Raw genomic sequence first — 22,234 nt, forward strand, 5'->3', positions numbered from 1 at the left:
AGCTAATTTCTGCCTGCTTCACAGAAATGGGTTCATCCTAGTTTATAGCTTCTTAAACAGATGTGATCTCAGGTGGAAACGTTTGTGACTGGGTGGGTATATGCTGATCCCTGAGTTCTAGAGCAATTGTCACAGAACGGCAGAAGGATTACCTTCAATCTTATTTTGGGGAATTCATTTAGTTAATTAAAATCTTGACTAAAGAAAGAAGAATTTAAGCAATTGCTTTATTTTCCACAATGTTCTCTCATTGACTGATTGGATATCAGAGCAAGACCTGTATATTTAAAAGAACTTGAAGAAAAGATGGGTCCTCTAATCAGTAGGCTGTGTTGTAAAAAAGGGAACTGAAGTTGACATACTGGCAATTTGGGTGCTGCCTACACTCATGACCATCTTGGAGGGAAAAAAAGCATTTTCAAATAAGGTTTTATTTTGTCCAAGCAGAGGTATTTTAAAGGAAAGTATGAAACATTAGCATTGTTGAATTATATGAATAACTTATAATAATTAACATTTCATGCGTAGCTAAATTTGGTAAATTTTCTGGTAAGTTTGATTTTGAATTACACACTTGTCCAATGATTTTATATATCATTATTTTTCTTGTCTGTCACTTGTACAACTACCTGAGATGTTTTTCTTATTGCCTTGTTTTTAGTGTAACTAAAGAGAAAAACAGAGTAGTCTACTAGCATTGCATTAAAAGAAGGACTGATGGATCTATTTAAGTGCAGAGAACTTCAGAGCGTTTTCAGAGAGATAACTGAAATCTGAGTTTGACAGCCCAACCATAACTCATACTCTAGGTATTGGAGAAGCCAGAATTTAATGACCAATGTATTTCTACAGTTAAAAACAGAGCAATCAAGTACAGCAGCCTGAATTAAAGACTGGGTTTCTAAGCTCAAATTCTGCCAATGGTTGAGCAGATTTTTTCATGCCAGATTAAACCTTTAAACTTTCAGGCTGAGAAGGAAATTTGCCTGCTGGTAAGGACACCAAGGATCATCAAGCAGAGTTCGGTTCTCCTGTGTAGGAGACTACTTTCCTGGTGGATAATTTGGTTCAGCCAAATGTGGACTGTCTGAAGACCATGCAGACCTTATCTTGCAGTTAAATGCGTTGGCGTTGCTCCCTGAAAAATAAATGACACTGAATGTCAAAAACTTCCAGAGAATACTTAGAGGGTTGCCATGAGAGAAAATGAGCTCTGTGTAGCAGATGGCACATAAAGCTGCAGCCCTGTGGCTTACTGGCAGCTACAGTTCTGATAGCACTCAGCTCTATTAGACTGCCTGTGCTAGTACATTAGATGGATAAAGGCTTGTTTTCTGTCTCTAAACACAACTGGTGAAGCGTAGCTCAGGTCCTTGTGACTAAACCTTCTCCCCTCTACAAACATCTTGGTCTTATCCCTTTGGAACAGCCATGGCTTGAGCTACAACGTGGGCTGTGGCCTGGCCATTGTCTCAGAGAGCTCTGGCTGGCAGGGGACAGAGCCGCACTGGAGGCTGTGTTTGTGAGGCATGGCTGGCAATTACACCTTGGTCCCTCTGACAGTGGCCTCATCCCCTTGAGTTTACTACTTTAGGTGTAGTAATAAGCCATGTGTAAGGACCGTGCTAGACTTGCTGTGGTACTGTAGAATAGTTTGTAAATGTAAATCTAGTAAGACTTCAATGAAAACCTGTATTAGTTCATCACTGAAGTGATTCCTTGTCTACAGATGAAATTTATATAAGTGTTTCTCTGTACCTGAAAGCTTATCCCATTGTGAGACACTCAGTCTTTGATCAGAATAGAAACTTTATTAGTTACCATGCTCTTTAGATGGTTCTCATGTTCAGGTAGTTGCTGTAGTACAGACAGAGAAAGCAGAGCATGCAGGGTCTTGCATTGCTGAGCACTTGTAGGCTTTTGACAGGCACTTCATGAGGGAGCTGGGTTCAGGGAAGGTGTGCAAGTCTACCCCACAAGAGATGTGTAGACACATTGTGTTGTTAGACTTTATCCTCTTTATTCAGGAGTTGGTGTGACAAAGGAGTATTATCCAAAAAAAGTGTATTTAGTAATGAATATCTGAGACGATGAGTTTGTTTTCATAGTGAGGGAAGTACCTATGCATACAGTGACACAATTGTTTCACTTCCGATGGCGTCAGTGCAAAAGGCATTCTTAGTAGAAGAGCTTTTAAAGAGTTTTAGAATACTCAAGATATTTCTGAAGTTTGGAATATATTTTAGCAAAAATAAATGTGAATGATTTTTTTTTTTTCTTCTAGTTCCAGTCCAGATGTATGTTGACCACCAGTTGTAGACAATCTGTCAAAAAAACATGTAGCAGCACTCTTCCCAGGATCTAGATTGTGTACTTCACATTATTTAACATTCATTAACTTTTTTAAACTATGTATTGTTGCCATTGCTTTTGTGTTCCAGTTTTACAGATTAAATCAAAACATGACCTGCCACAACACTTCTCTGTGCTAGCTGGTCAAATTGCTACTTAATAGAATTAGCAACAGCTGATGCATGAAATGTTTGGTACAGCATTATTAATGGTAGTGTAAATTCACTGTTGTGCAAGAATTTGAACACTTTTCCTGATTTCTCCAAGGCAGGATATACTTTGTAATTGTACATTCAAAAGCTTAAGGACACATTTATAACACATCAAAGCATATGGAGTGTATAAATCTGACTGTATGAAAATAGTTGTTTGTTGGTGTGGTGCTTAGAAAACATTCTATTTTTTTCATGGAAAAACCCATATTTTAATGAAAAATATCAGAACTCCTAACCATGACACTTGTGAGTAGTAACACAACACAAAAACATTGGTAACATGCTTGTGCTTAACAAATACTTATGAAAGGCTTAGTGTAGGTAAAATGACAATAAATATTCCTTTTTTAGCTATCTGGTGTGATTTTTTTTTTTTTATTTTTTTTGGTCTCAAGTCTTGCATTGCACTCCTGGTTGTCATATACTCTGATTTACTATGTGAAGTTTATCCTTTTTGGTGAGAGCATGATTTATGCTGTGGTAGTTATGCCCAACAGTGAATCTCTTTATGCCTAATAGTGTAGGAAATTCTGTAGTTACTCCATTTTACCATATTGTAACAGATAATTTAGGAAACAGATATGCAGCCCTTCCCATCGGCCACTGAAATATTTCCCTACTAAAAGTGCAACAAGTTTAAGTGTTAGAAACATTTCTGTCTCACAACATTCACCAAGAATCCCCAGTAAAGCCAAGCAGAAAATATCTGGAAAAACTACCTATTAAGTATGTTGACAATGCATTACATATAGTCTCTGGATAGCTGGTGCCACATCACAGGTCATATACTTAACAGAATGTGTTTGTAGATAATATCTTTTTCAACACTCAAGCATGTGATATTAGTAGCTCCAACAGCAGCTTTAGACGTGCATGTTAAATAATCCAGAGTGGGTGCAAATTTGAACATACAATTAAATGTGAACTGGGAGAATATCTTAACCAGATGAACATCTCAATTACTGAACTTCAGGAAGAGCTCTTAGTGTATGGTTTTATTTTTATTTATTTATTTTTTAAATTATTTTTTAATATCTTAAAGTTGAACCTTTAAATACAATGGAAATGGGAGTTATGACCTTGAAAAACTATGCTTGTGGATATATCCATATCAGCATATTAACCTGGACCAGAAATTCACTTGTAAATTTCTTTTTATTTTCCCTGTTAATTACTTTTGTATGAAATTAACCGTCATGGTACAGGTGCTGTTGGGTACCAGACAATGGTTAATCTGATGTAAATCCTCAAAAACAAACAAACAAAAAAAAAATTTGCCATGAACTCAGGTTCTTAGAAGGAACATCATTGTTCTACAAATCCACTCCATTACAGCACACTACCGATGATCATAAACATAACACCTGTTGTTCAAAGAGCAATATCCTGGGTTTAATGCAAGGGAGAAATTTGTAATAGGAGAGAGTTACAAGGTTACACTATCTAAAAAGAAAAATAAGGTGAAAGTTGGAAGAGGCACACTGGAACAGTTGTAAACTTGAGGACTAGGAAGGCTTCCAGTAGCTATATTCAGAGTAGATTCGCATTTATATTTGATTTGCTGTAGCTCTTTCCAAAACCCTGGGGATAAGCATTAGTAAATCAGTATTTTCTTTATTTTTCCATTGAGCCAGTCCAGTATGTGGAGGATGTCTTTAGATGAAACTGAGGGTTCTTGGTATTGTCTCTATGCAATTAACAAATGCAAATGAAGCGTTATTTTCAGATATGCTGAAAGGCACTGCATCCCAAAAACTGTTTAAGGGTCTCGGATACAGGGCAGGGTTCTACCCCTGTTTGTTGTGTGGCTAGTTTTCAACTGGTGCTGCATTTTGGCCTCAAGTTCTCTCTTCCAGACACAAACTGGAGGTCTGCTTTTACAAGGAGCAGATGGCTGATGGTTTTTTTTTGCAGCTCCTGGCAAGCCCTGAAGCCTCACAGTAGCTATTAGACTTCACTTGATACATCTAAATGACAACAAAATGTCCAACCGTGATTACATGTTTAAAGGAATTAGAAAAGCATCTGAACTTGTTATATATATATATATCATATATGCATCTGTCTGTTTCACGGCTGTGTCTTACATGAGTGTCATAAACCTTTTCAACTATCTGACGTTTCTGGAAGGAGCCCTGATATCACTGTATTTCAATGAGAACTGCAAAAAGACAAGGACTGGCTATGTGATAAATGTCATCCATGCTTATTCTGGCTGACTTCCAGGCAACAGATTTATGTCAAATTATGGTGTTTTAATGATGAAAAGGCTAACATTTTCAGAAGAAATAACTTATTTGCAACAAACTCTCAGTTCTTGAAAGAAGCTTCCTGAGTCTAAGTGAATGCCATGTGATAAACTGTTGGAGAGGATAGGGCTTATTTTTAACTTTAAACTCAGCAGTGGTTGGTGGATAGGTTGTATATATGAAATCCAGTCTGCTTGTTGGCTGCCTCAGCTTCTGCAGGTATCAGCTAGAGTAGCCACAAAAGTAGAGGAACACATATAATTCATAACAAGTGCTTCTTTAGTGGAATTCTCCGAGGTGGTTTGCTAGCCTATGTAGGAGTATTAACAGCTTTACACGAAACTGGGGCTAAGTTTAGACTCCAGCAATGACAGACGGTAAAACTGTTTAATTTATTTGTTCACAGTTTACTGTCAAAAGACTGAGAATGGTATATCTTGTTAAATGTGGGGGAGAGTAGCAGAAGTAAAGGTTGCATTTCTGGAAGAGCATTGGACTGGGGAATGGGAGTGACAAGAGGAGGGAAGGAGTGATAATTAGGGAAGTGCAAAAGGAGTGCAGGCTGGCAGGGAAGAACATGGGGCAAAGATGAGAATTTAAGCTTAACAGGGATGGGAAGAAAAAGATTCCTACAGGGATCCAGAGATTGAGTAGGGTTGCTTCAGTGCAGGGAGGCACTGAAGGCTGATGACCTGGAAAGTAAGAGTGGATGAAGGGACAGCTGCCCTTCTCATCTTTACTTATAGGTAAGTCCAATATATCTGTACTCACTGTCAGTGTAGGTTTTATGGGTTTATAGGTTTAATGTGGTCTGAGAAACTGGGTGAATAAAAAGTAAAGGGAAGTTGGAGATGCAGTCACCTAAAGCTATATCTTTACTTCTCTTTCAATAACTTCAGTACTATATTGTACACATTTCAGTCTGAGGTGGTACTTGGAGAGCATTATTATTTTATTTTTTTTAAATGTTTTAATTGCCTCTTTGTCCTATACAAGTAATTGTGTATAGCTTACTGTCCTTCCTATATATAATGATACTATTCATAATAATAGTTTTTAGTTAGTGGTGTTTGTAGGGATTTTTTTTCCTAAGTCCATTTTTTTGTGTTACAATACTTTATTGTGTGACTGTTCCCTTTGATTTCACCTAAATTGCTTAGGAAGTATATATTCATGGGCCCAAGTGATTTGTTTCATTTTTTTCAGAACAAATTTCTGTATTTCTTTATTGATAAGAGGACTTGTTATAGATCTCACTCTAACTCACAAGTCAGTTGCTATTTAGAATTCTTTTTCAAGGAAATACAAGAGTTAGTGAAGATAGAAAAATGAGTCCTATTCTTCCTGGACCTTCACTGGGGTTATTTTTAATTCTTAATAACATTTCTTTTCTTTTCCTAGGCAATGTTTAGTCTCTGCATGGTTGAAAGTGAAGCTGATGAGGTGAATTTACATGGTGTCACAAGCCTAGGTTTAAAACAAGCCCTGGACTTTGCATATACTGGACAGGTACTGTACAGTTGTTCTAACCGAGAGAGAAAAGTTAAAGCAATTTGCAATAAAAACAGGTCACCCTTAAAGAACTGCAAGAAATTATTCACACTGCCCAGTACAAGGTCTTTTGGTTCAACAGTTCTTATTTTAATTACTGCTGTGTGTGTGTGGGGGGGGGGGTGGGGTGGCTGGGGTGCTGGTTGGTGGCCCCCCTTTTATGGTGGTCTGGTTGTTCGTAAAAATTAATGTAAGTTGATCTATCTGCTGAATAAGAGGAAAAACACACTAGGTGCTTTTCTAAAAATAAATATTTATAAACTGTTGCTGAGCTTGAAAAATTATAATTGAGGGAAAATTTTACTTTTGTGGCAGATGCAGTCCAAGTGTCTTTGTAAATGCTTATAGGTAATGTTTGTTTTGTTTTGTTTTGTTTTGTTTTTTTCATGTTTTATGATAGCATGTTACTAGTGTATAAGTCAAAACAAAACTTTGGAGAATTGGAGAAGGTGAAATGATACTCCTGTTTCCATCGCTATTGCCCCCTCCAAAATGAAACAGAACAAAACAGCACAAAGAGAACATGTATGTGTCCTGCCGTGCCTATGCACTGCATACATGGTCAGCATTGCTATACGATGCCATATCAGTTCAGTGAGTTGAGAACTTCTTACACCCAGCTTGGAGATACAATGTTTTTGCTTTGTACTCTTGTTCTAGATAAACACATGATTTCTGGAATTATTGCTACAATAATTGAATTTATTAGTTAATTTCGAAAAGAAAAGCTTAAATCTATATTTAAGAAGAATTGCTGGGTTGTACTATGGTATGAGTATGGGGCCTTAATTTTTTTCAAAGGGAATTAAATAGAAATAAGGGATTTATTATGTTTTACCAAAAAACACTTGATGGTTTACAATTGGCCTTAGAGATTAACCCTTGAAATTCTCTTGTTTCTGCTATTATGGAAAACACAACTTATTCAGATCTTTCCCTTTGATATTAAAAAGAAAGTGAAAGAAAGAGAGAGAGAGAAAAACAGAAAGATACCATACCATGTTACTGAATTGGCTGAAGGTATCAGTGTATGGCTTGTCATCTATGTTTTGTGTTCTTTCACTTGAAAGTATTGATAGGTAAAGGTGAATGTTTCCTGTGCTGTTGAGCACCTGTACCATGCTCAAAGTTATTTGAGACTCTTATTCTGAAAAGAGAAGTCTTATTGCTAAATGGAAGTATTCAAAATACACTTTCTAAAGCCAATTTTGAAAGGATGGGTTGTAATGGACTTGTATCTGACCATTTCTGTGTGCTGTGAATAGAAGTATGCTCCCCTACTGTTCGGCGAAATTGAAACTTAAGTACACCTGTGTAAAATATGTTGGGAACCACAAAAGGACAGATTTGTTTTCTGTAAACCAACAGTCCACCCCACCTTGTTGCTGGGATAGTATCCCCGGCTGCCTCGTAAATAATATGTGCCTTCTATCCTTGATCCTTAGTATTTTGCTAAACCTGCATTCAATTTGAATGTGTTTTAACTGAAATGTAACCTTCTGTATAAAATAGTGTATTGGAGACATCTGGTGGAAATATTCAATATTGCATTATAGCAATATTTGATGCCTACAGGTGTTTAAAATTATCAACATTAAGAAATTAAATTTTTAGCGTGATATTGCAATCTGATACCCATCTCTTATATCCTTGCATTATTTTTTTTTTTTTTTATTTGAAATGTGACTGTGGACTTAAATTACTGATGTTATCGTCCTGTGTACTGAGGCAGACAGTTCCTTATTGTAATAACTGTTGTAAATTTTTTGCTTATAAGGGAAAATTGATTTTTAAATAGAAAAAAAGATTGTAATAAGTCTGAAGTTAGATTTAAACAATATAAGAATTCCAACTGAATTAATGCATTACTATGGTCCCTTGTCATATAACGAAAAAGAAATGTTGATATACAAATGCATAAAAACTAACAAAAGGAATAGTAGCAGAATGCGATGTTGCTGTATCTGTTTTTTCTCAAGAGTAAAGTTGAGACAAAAAACGGATACAATTTCATTAGCATGTTCTATGCAGCTAGACTCTCAGTAGTTCTCTAATAATGAAATCTTTGGCAAAAGTGACCTTTCTTCTTACTCAGCTGTTCAGCAGCCAATCGGCTTAAAACAGGCATACAGTAGGCTTATTTGGAGGGGTATTTTCCCTTTGACAGGCTCTTCCCAGAACGTTATATGTGATTGCAAAAGATCAAGGCAAAAGTTTAATTTAGTGAATCAGTGTTATGATATGCAGCCAATGGTTTCTTATTCCATAACGAATTTGAGGATGCTGAGGTTTCTTGTTTTCTGCACCAACAGAGAGAGGAACCTCAAATCTGGTTCATTTTCTCTTGCAAATCCACAGTGCCCAAATCCAATGCCTACAAAGATGAGATTCCAGGTTCTTGTCAGGATTTACAGGCATGATTTTTCTTTTGGAAATACATGTGACTGTCCTAACTGTCTTTCCTAATGCAGGATCGTGATCATTTTTTGGTGCTCTTACTGCATGCCCATAATGTCCTAATGAAGGAAAGGGGCTTACTTAGCCCCTTTTTCTTAGAAGGAGTTGAATCTACATTGCCTGAAAAGAAGAAAGCTTTTGTGATAGACTGTAATGTAGTCTAATGGATAGTTCCTTCAGTCTTTTGGGGTGAGGCTGAAAAATTAAGAAATACTGAAGTTTGAAGAAAAGTGTGTCTTAAATACATTCCCTATTGGATCAAGCATTTTACCATGTACTCCACCACATATTCACAATTCAGTGATACAGTTCTTTTCCTTTTGTAGTTGTCTCTGTCCTTTCTTCATAAAAGGGCTTTAGGGTCATTCTCTCATACTTCAAAGTGGTAGCAATCTCAGTAATTGCATTACTCACCCTTGCTTCCCACACAATGTGTGTTGGAATGGAGGTAGATGAGATATAATCAAAACAGAAATGTATTAGATATGAAACAGCTCTTGGGGCAGGGTTTGGAGTTCAGAATTCCATCTATGTAAGAGCATCTATCTAACTACTGGGTTAAAGAATTGTGGACAGTTGTCTGCTCTTTTTGACTTGTTTGCTTGTTTGTTTTTGATTTTGATTTTAATTCTTTTGTTACCAAGAGGCATAATCTAACTTGGAGGAATGGGATAACTCATCATTAAGCTGTTTTAGCTGGATGGTGAATCACTTGTCTTCTGCTTTTGATCAGAAGACCATCCATCTCTGGGCCTCTGAAAAGTTTCAGTGCTGAAAATAATCTTAGGAAATATAAGTCTAGCGGGACTGAATAAGTGGCTTGAACTGAAATTCTGAGACTCCTCATTTTGGATGAGATTCTTGCATTCCTCCTCATATTCAGGTCTAGCAAACTACATCTTTTTTTTTTTTTTTTTTTTTTTTTTTAAATGTTTTATTTAAGTGACACCATCTTTTGAGTCACATGACGGGAGCAGTGGTATAGTTTCAAGAGAGAAAAATCATGTGAGAACATTGGCTTTAATTTGCAGCAGGTGATTGTGATTCTAATTCAACAAAAATACAAATACACAGTTGGAGTTCTATGTATACCGAAATGCTTTGCAGACTCGGATCTCTCTTCTTTGTAATTAAATTTTATCATCTGTCTTTAATCTATGGTAATAAATTATATTCTGCATTTAGGTAGAATTGTGTTTGAGGACCTCAAAATACGTTACAAAATCAAGTAATCACTGATCTTACTTTATTTGTTCAAAAATCATTTCATTCTCTGACGTAAATAACTTTCCAAAGGCCATTTGGGAAACCAGCAGCTTAATGGGCTTAATACATAGTTCTCCCGACCAGTTATTATTTTCTAGCTGGAAGTTCTCTGTTTTCATTTTCTGAACCATCGTGTTTTGCTTTTGTAAAAAGTAAGTTGTCTCCTTGAAGTTATAAAATTATTTTAAATTACCAAAGGAGAAAAGAAGGAATCAGAGGGGTAGCCCTAGTATAAGGGCTGTTTTATTTTCAGCTATTTCTCCGAAAACAAATTTTGGTGTTCCTTGTGCTGTGGTATCTTAGATAGTCCTAGATTAGTGCACCCTTCAAGTCTTTCTACAGAATGTTGAAATGTTTCCATTTCTTGAAATTTACATACAAAGTTGCATTTACAATAATTTGAAAATAGTCTTTAAACTCTTAACTTACTTTTGTGACTTCATGTTTTTGTTACTTACGTACTAAAAAAAAAAAAAAAAATAGCAAATTTTCTTTTACTCACCAAAAGTTAACATAGAAACAGTCTTTATTAAAGGTGATATCGATATATCATTCTAGTTACAAATGTAGAACTACATGTTGTTTTCAGATATTTTATGTGCTTGGGTTGCTCTCAATTACTTTAACACATTATCCACAAAAGTTCTATTAATTTGGCTTTATTTACCAACTTGTATTCACTTTAAAAAGAAAAAAAAAAAGGGGGGGGGGGGGGGAAGAAGAAAAAAAACACCACTACCACCAACAGAAAACTGAGTATGTGGTTCTGTAACAGCCATATCACTATATCACTTTACTAACCAGGTTTCATGAATTCATAGGAGTACCATCTGGTGATTTTTTTTTTTTTTTTTTAAATTCATAAACATGAACCTACAGTTAGTTTAAATATTATCTTATAACTCCTTTGTGAAATTGTTTTTTGTTTTGACATTTTTTCTGTTTTTGTTTGTTTTTGCTTAAATATTTCAGCTAAGTTTATCCTTTAACAAGAAAAGTGGAAGAGTGAAAGGTGTTCTTAGTAGTAAAGAAATAGTGCAAATAAATATTTGTAAGTACAACTGTTTCTCCTGACAACTGCTTTGATTCCTTCATAAAATCATAGCTTTCATCTCTCATCAGAATCTCCCTCCTTTGATAGTGACAGCTTTTCTAGTGATTAACCAGTATTTTATTTGCCATTTTCAGTTAAGATGGAGGGGATACGGCTGTCAATATTTTAGCACCTCTTATTCTGCTAATCCTTTCTAGCTACCTTGTGGATGAGGTATGTTGCAAGGCAGTGTTGTGAGTGGATGATTTGCCTGGGTAAGTGGCCTCCTGTGTGTTGCAGTTCTACTGGTTGCCTTTTGGCAAAAAAAATATAAATATAAATAAATAAATAAATAAAATAATAATAATAATTAAGGTTCAATTAAACTGCTCAGTGACTACAAATATCCTTGTTCTTTTCTACCAGGCACAACATGACAAGATCTTTGAAAAATTTATCTACAGCAGGACTATGTCCTATTGTAAATGTTTATTTATATCACATAATTTTCAATGTGATTTCAAATCCAAAAATATAAATTTGATACTTAGAAGTCAAAAAGGAAGTGTCCAGTGCTATCAGGACGATAATCTTGTTTCTGTGCCTAGCACTAAGGGAACAGCTACTAGGTCTCAGTTCAGTTAGTTAGAGATTGTCCAAAAGGCTTAGAATAACATGGACCATAATTACTGAGTTTATTCAGTTTTTTAAAAGGAACTTTAACATTTCATGGTATTTGTTCTGGATAGGTATCAAGGTATGGACACGGCAGCTTTTCTGGAGCTGAAAGTAATCAAAGTATTGAAACACCTCACCAAAGAAAAAGTGAATTTGCTTGGAGTCCTAGTTCATATGCTATGTATTTAACACAGACTTCCATTGAGTTTTCTGGAAAAATGCTATGATATGTGTCAGAGAAATGCTGGTCATGATTCTTTCTGTCACTGGCTAATGAGACATCTGGGTTTTGCAGTGAGTATTATCAAACATTATATGCCCAGGCTTTGGGCAGTTGCCTGCAGGGCACTGGAACATTCTTGCCCCGCTCACGTTTTTTTGAAGCAGCCACTTCTCAACATGTGGGGAGCACAAAATTCAACTAAAACACCAGTGAGCAGAGACAGGCAGAAGTGCCAACTAGTTGTGAGTGAAATGCAGCCTAAATTGCTTTAAAAGAAAAGTTACTTTTTTCGATTGCTCTGAAGCACACAGAATGATCTCCGGAGGGGAGAAACAAGTGGTGCTTTTGTTAGATACCTGTCTCTTTTGAAATGGTGATCACTGCAAGTGGAGTCATGGAGTCAGGAAGGAATTTTCTCTTGCATCAGGCTGTCAGGAATTTTATTTTATTTTATTTTTTTTCCTGTGTTAAATTCCATATAGTTTACTTTCTGGAATTTTCTGACACAAAATTACATGTTTCTTTACTGTTACAGTGTAACAGCCTGCAGTATACAGAGAACCGATCTAATTGTTCTTTGCAGATATAAACCCTATGAAACTCCATAGGAAGTGGTAGTTAACCAGGACCTTACCTTCTCCCTCAGGCTGTAAGTTTTGTTTGTTGGGAAGGACAGCTTAGGGAGGTTTCTACCTCACTCACTTTCACCTGTTACTGCCCTCTTTGCTACAATTTTTTGTAGGCTTATTCTCATTGGCTGGTTATTAAAAAAAAAATAAAAATGCATTAGAAAAGTAGGAGAAAGTTCTTAGTCTGGGCAGCGTGGAAGTGAGACATGACTAGTTGTCCCAGCATTGTCCTTGAGAAAAAAATGGTGCTTCTTGTATTGCTCCTAGCCCAAGAAATCACACCCCCTAGTTGCTTTGTAGTGAAGTGTCCCAAGGAAAACAGATGGAAGAGAGAGGCAAGATGTGTGATCCCAGTTAATCTTCTCAATTCTTGCCCAGAGTCTGGAGGGAATGCATGGTGAGTTGGGAAGGAAAAACATAAATCTCAGGGGAGAGGAATGCATTACAGGTTTAGAACTACTGCCCAGAGGGTGGATGCATAAAGGGGTTGTTCAGGGCCATGTGTGTTTGTGACAGTGGGATTCATTATAATCAACCTCTCCTGTCTCAGCATTGTGTTTCAGAAGCTCAGGTTTCATTTGTAAAAGTTTCTAATTCTTACATATGAAGGACAGTTTTCCTCGTTACATCAACCAAGCATAAATGGATGCATTTCCACATGGATTTATGTGGTATCTCTAAGAAACACGGGCCTAAGAAATTGTGTAACCTGCCTTTCTTGATGCTGTGAAAATTCTGTTACAAAGAAACATCAAATTTAGCATCCCTTCTGTCCCTTGATTTGTGGATCTGACCACAAGAGGGGGTGAACTGGGTATAATACACAAATCCTGAAGGATTTGTGGGATGATGGATGGATGGTATAAAGACTGTCTAAGAACAGGATTCATGTTTAAACACAGTGATTTTGTTGAAGGAGAAAAGTTACTTGACAAAGGAGATCAGTTTGAAAATGAACAGTATGTCACACCAGGGGCTTTGGAAAGTAAGCTGCTGAGGCTACCTGCAAGGTCTGGTCATAGCATAAAGGGAGAAGTGTAAGCTGTTTTTCCTTGGATAGCATCAATGGGCCAGATGAAAGTCGACAGCATAAAGAAAATTAACTCTCAGAAACAAGGGTTGAATAGAAGTTTGATTGCAAGGTGCAGCCAGGTGCAATACATGAATTGCATCTAATTAATCTTAATACACAAACAGCACAGAAACCAGTCTTAAGGTGGCATGTGTCATACAAAGGCACATCCTTTGCTAGTGTTAATTGCAAGATTTATCTGAAGTCAATGGTTCCAAATTACTCCAACCTAGTTTAGGCCTTAAAATTACGCTGCACAACTTGGGTTGAGAATGGAGTAAGGAAAAGGACTAAGTTTTTATTTTCTATTTTTAAGTTTCCACAGGAATAATTTGTGATTCATTTTGAAGGTGCAAATCCCAAGTAGATCTTAGTTGCCCTCTCCTTAATTTTTAATTAGCATCACTCTGAAGACCTCAGAGCTGTTTTGAGGTTAGACAGAGAGTAGAGTCAATCACTGTATACTTGTGGTGTACTAATGATGGTATTCGTGTGCATTTACTGTTAAGATTCATCTGGACAGTCTATATAGAAAACTAACAGCTATACTGGTGATTAAATGAAATGTAGTAATTGTATTAATAGAAGTTGAGGCGTGGAATAATTGTGGATTGCCCCAGTTTCAGTAGAAGGAGGGCTTGCAATTTTTGTTTCCTTCTTTGCCTACTGTTTTATTTTTTCCCATGGGTCTGCCCAGCATCAGTTTGCTGGTGGTTAATTAACATCTTTGCCTATATCCAAATGAGTATTGAATAAAAATTCACATAGGTCAACCTAAGGTGAAATATGGGAAGAGACAAAATAGCCTTTCTTCAGTTTTCTTGGAAAATACAAAGGTTGAATATGTTACCTCAGTGGAATACATCTTGCATGATGTATAAAACCTGTAAGAAACTGGAAAAAAAAAAAAAGCGTTCTGCCACCTTGAAAAGAACTTTGTGGCTGACTTTGAGCAGATCACCTCTAAGTAAGTAACCAGTTATCCTCCTTGCCCCTGGTCCTACTTCTCATCTCATAATGCTACTAGTATTATTTATAAATGGATTGCTGTAGCTTTAAAATACGCTACTGCTATCACAGTTAAATACAGTTTGTCTATGCCTTACAGGTAGTAATCTGCTTAGTGTTCTGTTTCTCTTCATATCATGTCTTTAACAATACTAAAGACAGTGGCTGGCATTTAATAAGTAATACAGCATCAGTTCAAGTGACAGAAGTTGCTTGGTGTATATGATGTCTGAATAACAAACATTGCAAGGTCTAAAACAATGTGTTTTGTCAGTCCGACCTTGAGTTCTCACTTGAAAATAATTTACAGTGCTGCACAATTTTTTAAATGTACCTATTGAAGATATTTTTGTAACTGACATCATTTCTGTCTTTCCCTTCAACTACCTCTCATCATGCATAGCAACCTAATTAGCGTCAGCCAAAAACCTGGATAGCGGTGGGCTTGATTCTTATTTGCATTAACATCTTTACATGTCTGTCTGGCTAGGTAAAGAAATTGTTACGCTGCATGTAAATTACCTGTATGTTTGCCTAAAACTTAGTATAAATACATAGTGATTTGCACAAACTTTAAGCATGCCATATACTGCCAAGTAAATACGTCCTTGATATAAACAAGAATCATTTCTTGTCCATTATGTTGGGGATCACTTGTTTTTTTTTTTTTTTTTTTTTTTTTTCTTGAAGAAATGTATGTTGGTTTTGATGGAAATGAAAAAACTGTAGCTGCAAAAGACACAGATAGGTGTCTTTCCTTTTTGTGTGCCAGCCTCCATATTTCACTGTGTTTGAGACACACTGTGATACTGTGAGTTAAAACTAAATTGTATGGGCAGAAGAAAAGGGATCAGAAAAAAGCTTTACTTCCCTTTGGAACAGTGAGAGACTGACCTCGTGTGGTGTGAAACCAAAGTTGTCAGGGGAAACGCAAGAAGCATAAAACTCTGAATAAATGGAATATCTTTGAAAAATTAATATTTCTCAACTTTTTCTGATTTTTCTTGGATGCTACACCAGTTACCCTTAAATAATATTGGTTTAGATAGTTTGTTATGTGCTTGCTAATAAAAGAGATTGACCGGTGTCTATATTCCCAAAGATTTTGTGTCCTGAGAGGGATGCTCTAACAAGCTGACCTCAAGACAGCAGGCTAGGAGCTGAGGCCCAATTATCCTGGCTGCTGCCTGTGTGTGATTTTAATTGAAATGAGTAGGAGTTTCATGTGAACAAGTGACAGGATAATCAGTCTTGGTTTCTAAGCCCTTTCTGGCACTTCCCCAGCAGCATGCACACTCTGTGCCTTCACAGCCTTGCTCTGTAAAATGGAGAGAGTGGTTAGGAAAATTATGAAGTGGTGTACCATGCAGAATGGGAAGGGTGTTTCTAATCTGTATATTTTTACAGGCATGAATAATATTAATTCTGGAGACTTGTCAGTTACTTTGGTCTGATTTATCAGCATATATGGAAATAACCAGGTAGAGCATACATACATACAATAAAAGGATGTTCTGCTGTTTTGAAAAGCCTCCTTTTTAAATAACTAATATGCATTTCATTTTAAAGCATGAGGGGGTAGTCTGGCTTATGAACTCTTGCAGGAAAATCTGCTTGCTAATCAAACGTACTCTAAAAATTCTGTCCCTATCCTGCAAAGATTTTTCTGTGTGCTTCTATTTTGTTCTTTAAGTTGAATGAAATGTCTGAAGTACCAAAGGCCTGTAGTGTTTTCTACAGTTCTACATGACAAACCTTTTATTTTCTTCTTTACAGATCCTTTTGGAGCCAGGCGTGATACAGGATGTACTAGCAGCTGGGAGTCATTTGCAGCTGCTGGAGCTTCTCAGTTTATGTTCTCACTATCTCATTCAGGTGAGGCTTCTCTTCCTTATTATTAGTCATTTCTGTTTGGTAAACCTTTGTTCTAAGCCTAATTTCAGTAGGAGAGCATTAGTGAAATACCTGGTGTAGCCTAAGTGGCAGTAAATTGGATTTCAGGAGACCTGAATTCTGAGGGTAATATGGGTATTACTTTTTGGTAGGTGCTTTGTCCTCCATCCCTTTTATCCATTTCAGTCTCAAAAACAAGGGTGCTCCATCAATTAGTATCAGCACACAGGAGTTTGAGTCCAGCCTTCACCAGAGAATTTGCTTTCTTCTTCTGCAGTTTACCAAATGTAAAGCATTTCCCTGTTGGTGATCGTGAGTACTGTGAAGCATTCAGTTGCTTAACTGTTCACTACAGAATATTGACGTATATTCCACGGCACAGCTACCTCTCGCTGAATGGGTAGGCTGAATTACAGTGGCACCTTTTTATCTGCTGGCCTCATACCCATAATGCTAATAGTAATATCAACATTAGAGCTGTCATTATGAAGGAAAAAAAAATATGAATGCAATAAAACCATGTTTTGTGCTTGGCTCGTGTAGGAGATGCCTCATGATGGTAACAAGAACATAGCTTTGATATTTAGCAGTGAAAAGCTTTATAAAAAATAGTAATACTGGTTCTACAGAACCATTTATTTTTCTTTGTAATATTTCAGTATTGTTTCTGAATAGGGTGGTTTAGCTTTATCTGTGCAACAATTGGGCATGGAAGTGCATGTCAGCACAATGCTCTCTGTGTGCCTTTGCCTTCCACCAGCATAATTGCCTTTGAACAGTCTGCTGAGTGTGCTTGGCAGCACACTGAGCTGCTGAGTACCATAGGCATGCAGGATCTCATGTTAAGAGCCTCAGGATGTACTTGAAGGCTTTGCATCTTACAGAGAGTCTGTTCTTTGAATGTAGCCTCAGGGAAGCCTTCAAAATATATGTTAAGACAGTAATGTGGTATTAATTTGTGCATATTAAAATGATTAGGAAATTAAAGTAGCTGGTAGAGGACTGCAATTTGTGTCAGTTCTGTTTTCAGGAATGTAGGGAAAAATCAAATTTTTCTGAGAAAATAGACATGGAATGTAATGGGATAGATGGTCTTTGAAGAAACAGGACGTGTGAGAAGCCAAATAAGCTGCAAAACCATTTGGCCCAGCAGCTGTCAAGCAGGCATGGGAAGGGGGTACTATAATAAGAAAGAAGACTCAGGTCCAAAATTGATAGTCATACAATATATTTAATGCCCCCATAACAAAATCAGTCGGTGTGAGCATTTATTTGTTGCTTACATGCTCTTTGACAGAAATTGGACTAAAGAGACCATTGCAGTAAAGAAGTCAGGAAAATAAAATAGGAATGGAGCCGAGTATTGTAGTGCAGGTGAGGTAGGGACATGAGAGGACTGCAAGAAAGGTGCAGTTATGTGCCCAATTTAGGTCATAAAGAATGAAGACTTATGTGGAACAGCCTGTGATATTAGTAGCTCTTCCCTTGGCACCGTCTAAATGCTTTTTGATCTGCAGGTCACTGAAGTGGAAGCAATCAGTGAATAGACATAACATTAATAGCGCTTTGGATCTAGTCCTTGATATGCAAGCCATAGTCAAGCATTTAGGAACAGATTGTTAATGAATTAGTAAAACAAACAAAAAGCAACAACAAAAGCCAGTGAGCAAACATTGCTGCCAAATTTCTCTGTTATTAACATACATGTATCAGTAAAAGTCCTATGGAGATGATGATCAATAAATAGTTACTCAAATAATGTGAGAGGTCTGTTGTTCTCTGAGTAGTGTACTGAGGTAGGGTAACTGAATCTGTGCTGGTGTGAAAATCAAGAGGAAGTGAGACCCAGTGTAAAGATTTGCAATTATGGAGGTTAGGAATAAGGTAGGGAGGAGGGGTAGTGAATAAGGGGCAGAACGTGTATTGGTAGACAGAGTTATAGTGATAGTTCTGTAAATGTTTTTGAAGTGGTCTCATTGTAAGGTTTGGAATCAGCGTGGAGATCTGTGGGACGACTGTAGCTTACATCATATAAGGCTCTGTATTTATTTAGCAGGTTTGCCCAGACACGGCATATCTGTAGGCAGATTTGCGGCCTGAAAAGATCAGCGTAATAATTTATCTGCCTTGTTTGTTCCGCAGAGTTACAGTCCATGCAAGTAATCAACCTTGAGTTGTTGTGTAAGCCTTTTTAGCAGAGGTCAACAAGGTACTGTGCATAAAGAGTGTGATATCTTACAGGGTCTAAATTAATTCTATCAAATACATGTTTGTTCTACATACAACGGAGCAATTTTAAAAATATCTATTGTAAAAGTAAAAGCAGCGTAGTTAGAGAAGTTTTCCTTAAAACCACACATATCCTTGCTACCTTTGGTAGCTGGGGTATTTTGTCACATTTGACCTCCTATGCTATGATACAGATGTGAAGGGAATAATGCTTGACCCTTCTGTTCTTTCTAATGTTAGGTTTTTTTGAGTCCCAGGGTGCGGCAGAGTTCTTTGTTTGTTGTAACAGTGACTTTTTTTTTCTTGCTGCTTTCAGTTGTTCAGTTATGAATTTAGTTTAGCTTAGTTTAGAATAAATTCAGGAAATACGTGGGTCCTAGCTGTCATGTATTATTGTTGTGTAATAATGATGTACAGTTTTAACTTGTTAGGATTGTCTTTAGTTTTTGTTTTTGTTGTTTTTTTTTGTTTGTTTTGTTTTGTTTTTTTGGTTTTTTTTGTTTTGTTTTGTTTTTTCTTGGATGAAACAGCCTCTATGGATGCTGGTTTTATTGTTAGGGCTTTTTAAAGCTGCCCTTTTCTCTAGATATTCCAAAAGTATATCAGTTTTTTGGAGTTCAAGATATACATTTTTATATTTCCTCTTAACACATGTGGGGCCCGTAACATATAATTAATATGAAAATATTAATAGATATCAATGAGCATTGTATTTGGATAAAAATATGATTTACTTGGCCCATATTTGTACCGAGGCCTATTTATAGCCTGTGAGGTACCAAAGAAGACTGTACTGATTTAATTTATCTTGTCAAAGATGATTTGCAGTGCACTGGGGTCAGATTAATTTCCAGCCAGCACTGACTTTTATATTCCCTGATATCTTTAAGGAATTTCCTCTCAGTTGTCTCCAGGTGAAAAAAAAAAAAAAAAGTTAATTTTAATTTAAGATACATTCTCTTTCTTTCAGACCAACCAGCTGAGCAGTTAGTTTAATTTGTTGATAGATCTCAAAAAGATTTCTATAACAAATTGTTTCAATCATGTGTATGGTATTTTTACAAAGAGCTTTTGATCAAAGGCATGTCAGGGGAAAAAAAAAAACAAAAAAAAAAAAAAAAGGAGAGGAACAATCTTACCCCCTGCCCCCAATTAGGTAATATCTGTATCTAAGACATTTATGATAACATGACAAAATGGAGGTTTCTGACAACAGCGCTGATTCACTAAGTGTGCTTTATCGTTCATAGACTTCACATTATCAAATGCTCTGTAGCATCTAATGTTGATTACATTTTCCATTGGAAAATGTTTTGCTAATTTTGGATTGATAATTTACTAATTTTTATTAAAAAAAAAAAAAATCGAATTCATTTTTTCTTTATTTGCAAGCAAAAGAAATGCCCAAGCAATCCTTATTTTAGATCATAATTCTAGATTTATGTTGTGCAGTCTTCCACCCTGGTAGTGTAATGTCTTGAATTGTCATTATTCCCCAGTTTCTGCTGTTTGGGGGTTTTTGGTTTTAGTTTGTTTTTGTAGAGGGACTTTTTGAAGCATGCTGATATATCTTAGTTGAGATACATACATATTCATGAATCTTTCCTATCATGATGCCTGCATAATTCTCAGGTACTTTAAACACTGAAGCGAGGCTTGAGTTCTCACACATCCGTCTCAGCCTAAACAAACGGTAAGGCAACTTGATTGCTCTTAGCTGTATTGCTGCTATGTAGGTGTGGGAAAGCTAAGCTGAAGACGTGAGCCTGGTGTATCTTGAATTGTACTTAAGTCCATGGGTCATGCATACAGCATTTGTGTGCAGAGTGTGCATACAGTTCTTTAAGTCTCATTTCCCGAGTTCATCTTCTAGCTAAAATTGATTGTCAGTTTTGGCTGAGGTTTTTCCAAGGAGGCTAAGGCAGAGAGCTGCAACAAACAGGTTTGTTCAAAATGTAATGAGAGTGGGTTATTCGAATGTTTTAATTTCCTTTTAAGAATTTTATCCGTTAAAGTTCCAGTGGACCACAGCTGTCCTACTGTGACATCAGAGAAGACAAGAGAAAGTGAGTGGGAGGCTTTAATTGTGTAGATGGAGATCTGAGATGGGATTTCTTGGAGCTGTGGAGAGCATGGTATTAGATAGTGTATTTGTGATGACCTACTTCGCATTTGAAAGTTTGTAAATGTTTTTTTAAAGGGTACTTGTCAACTTTTTTTCTCGTGCAACAGAATATGGGCAGAGAGATTTATTCAGAACATACAAATATTTGTTTCAGAAACATGTCTGAGTTTTATAGCTGATTTTAGCTGTAAGAAGTTTCATCTTCCTCAACTGTTTACACTTTTGATAGCAAAGAGAATGTCAAACTGCACATTATTTCTACAATCTAAGGGTCTTAATAGTGAGGGAATGCTATTGAGGATATGAGTTTTCATGGAATTTCCTTCTACTGAATAACATCTGCTCAGTTTTCTGTGGATATAGCTTTAGTAATCAGTTTTTAAACCAGAGGTCAATTTTCACTGGCATTCAGAGACCTGGACTTTCCACTTCTGAAATCTTAGATTTAAGTGATTTTTGTGTATTTTCTGAAGACTAAGTCTTTATTGTCTTTAGTGGAGCTCTGTATACCACTTGTATTGCATTCAAGGTAATAAGACTATAGGTCTGTGTGAAGGGTTTAGAAGTTGCAGAACTGTCCAAAGAAACCCACTGGTTTCAGCCGGAGAGGCAGGATATGGCATGATTGTTCACATTTAACTTTCTGTTAGATCAGGAACATTTTATGAACAACCAATTACATACTGAAAGAGTCTCGGTTATCATTTATGTTTCATGGTTAGACAGTTGCATATTTTCATGTTCAATGCAGCCTTGCTAGAAATAATGTTAGCTGACTGTTGTTGTACTCAATGATTTCCAGCATTTCCTATTCTCTCAGTAGCTAGCAGCAGCAAGTACAGTAAGCATGAGTGCTGATTCTGATTGCCATTAAAGTTCTTCCGACTGCTAAAAATTGCTCTTGGGATCATAAATGTTTTTGTGTCAAGAGAAGTTAAAAGTTTGATGCCAAATTTTCCATTTTATTTATTTATTTTTTAAACTGCTTTAAGTTCCCTGCTAAATGATATGCATTCTAAGTTACCTTTTAGAATCTTCATTACAGTGGATAGGACTCTCCGACAGGTATATATTTGCTTGACTGCTACTAATGTCAACCACAGCATTCGTAAAGAGGGATACTTTAAGCTAAAAAGAACAGTTTAGATGAATGATAAAATGAACCTGAAAAAACTGCACAGCAGCAGTCGGAATCTTCTTGAAGCCTGCCCCTCTGTGCAGTGTGCTCTGGATTCTTGTATACAAAAGTAGACA

The 22,234-nt window shown here is 36.5% G+C and overlaps 1 protein-coding gene across 1 annotated transcript in view; it reads left to right on the plus strand.

Moving 5' to 3' along the window:
* KLHL32 (kelch like family member 32) overlaps positions 1 to 22,234 on the plus strand; it is a gene marked incomplete at both ends in the record, with an annotated part of 92,657 nt that overhangs the window by 16,683 nt on the left and 53,740 nt on the right. Inside the window, 2 exons of the mRNA XM_084283350.1 lie at positions 6,218 to 6,325; positions 16,510 to 16,608. Coding sequence (XP_084139476.1) covers positions 6,218 to 6,325; positions 16,510 to 16,608 — 207 coding nt within the window. The remainder of the gene's footprint in view (positions 1 to 6,217; positions 6,326 to 16,509; positions 16,609 to 22,234) is intronic.

The sequence above is a fragment of the Netta rufina genome, assembly GCF_964035555.1.
Source record: "Netta rufina genome assembly, chromosome: 3".
NCBI lineage: Eukaryota > Metazoa > Chordata > Aves > Anseriformes > Anatidae > Netta > Netta rufina.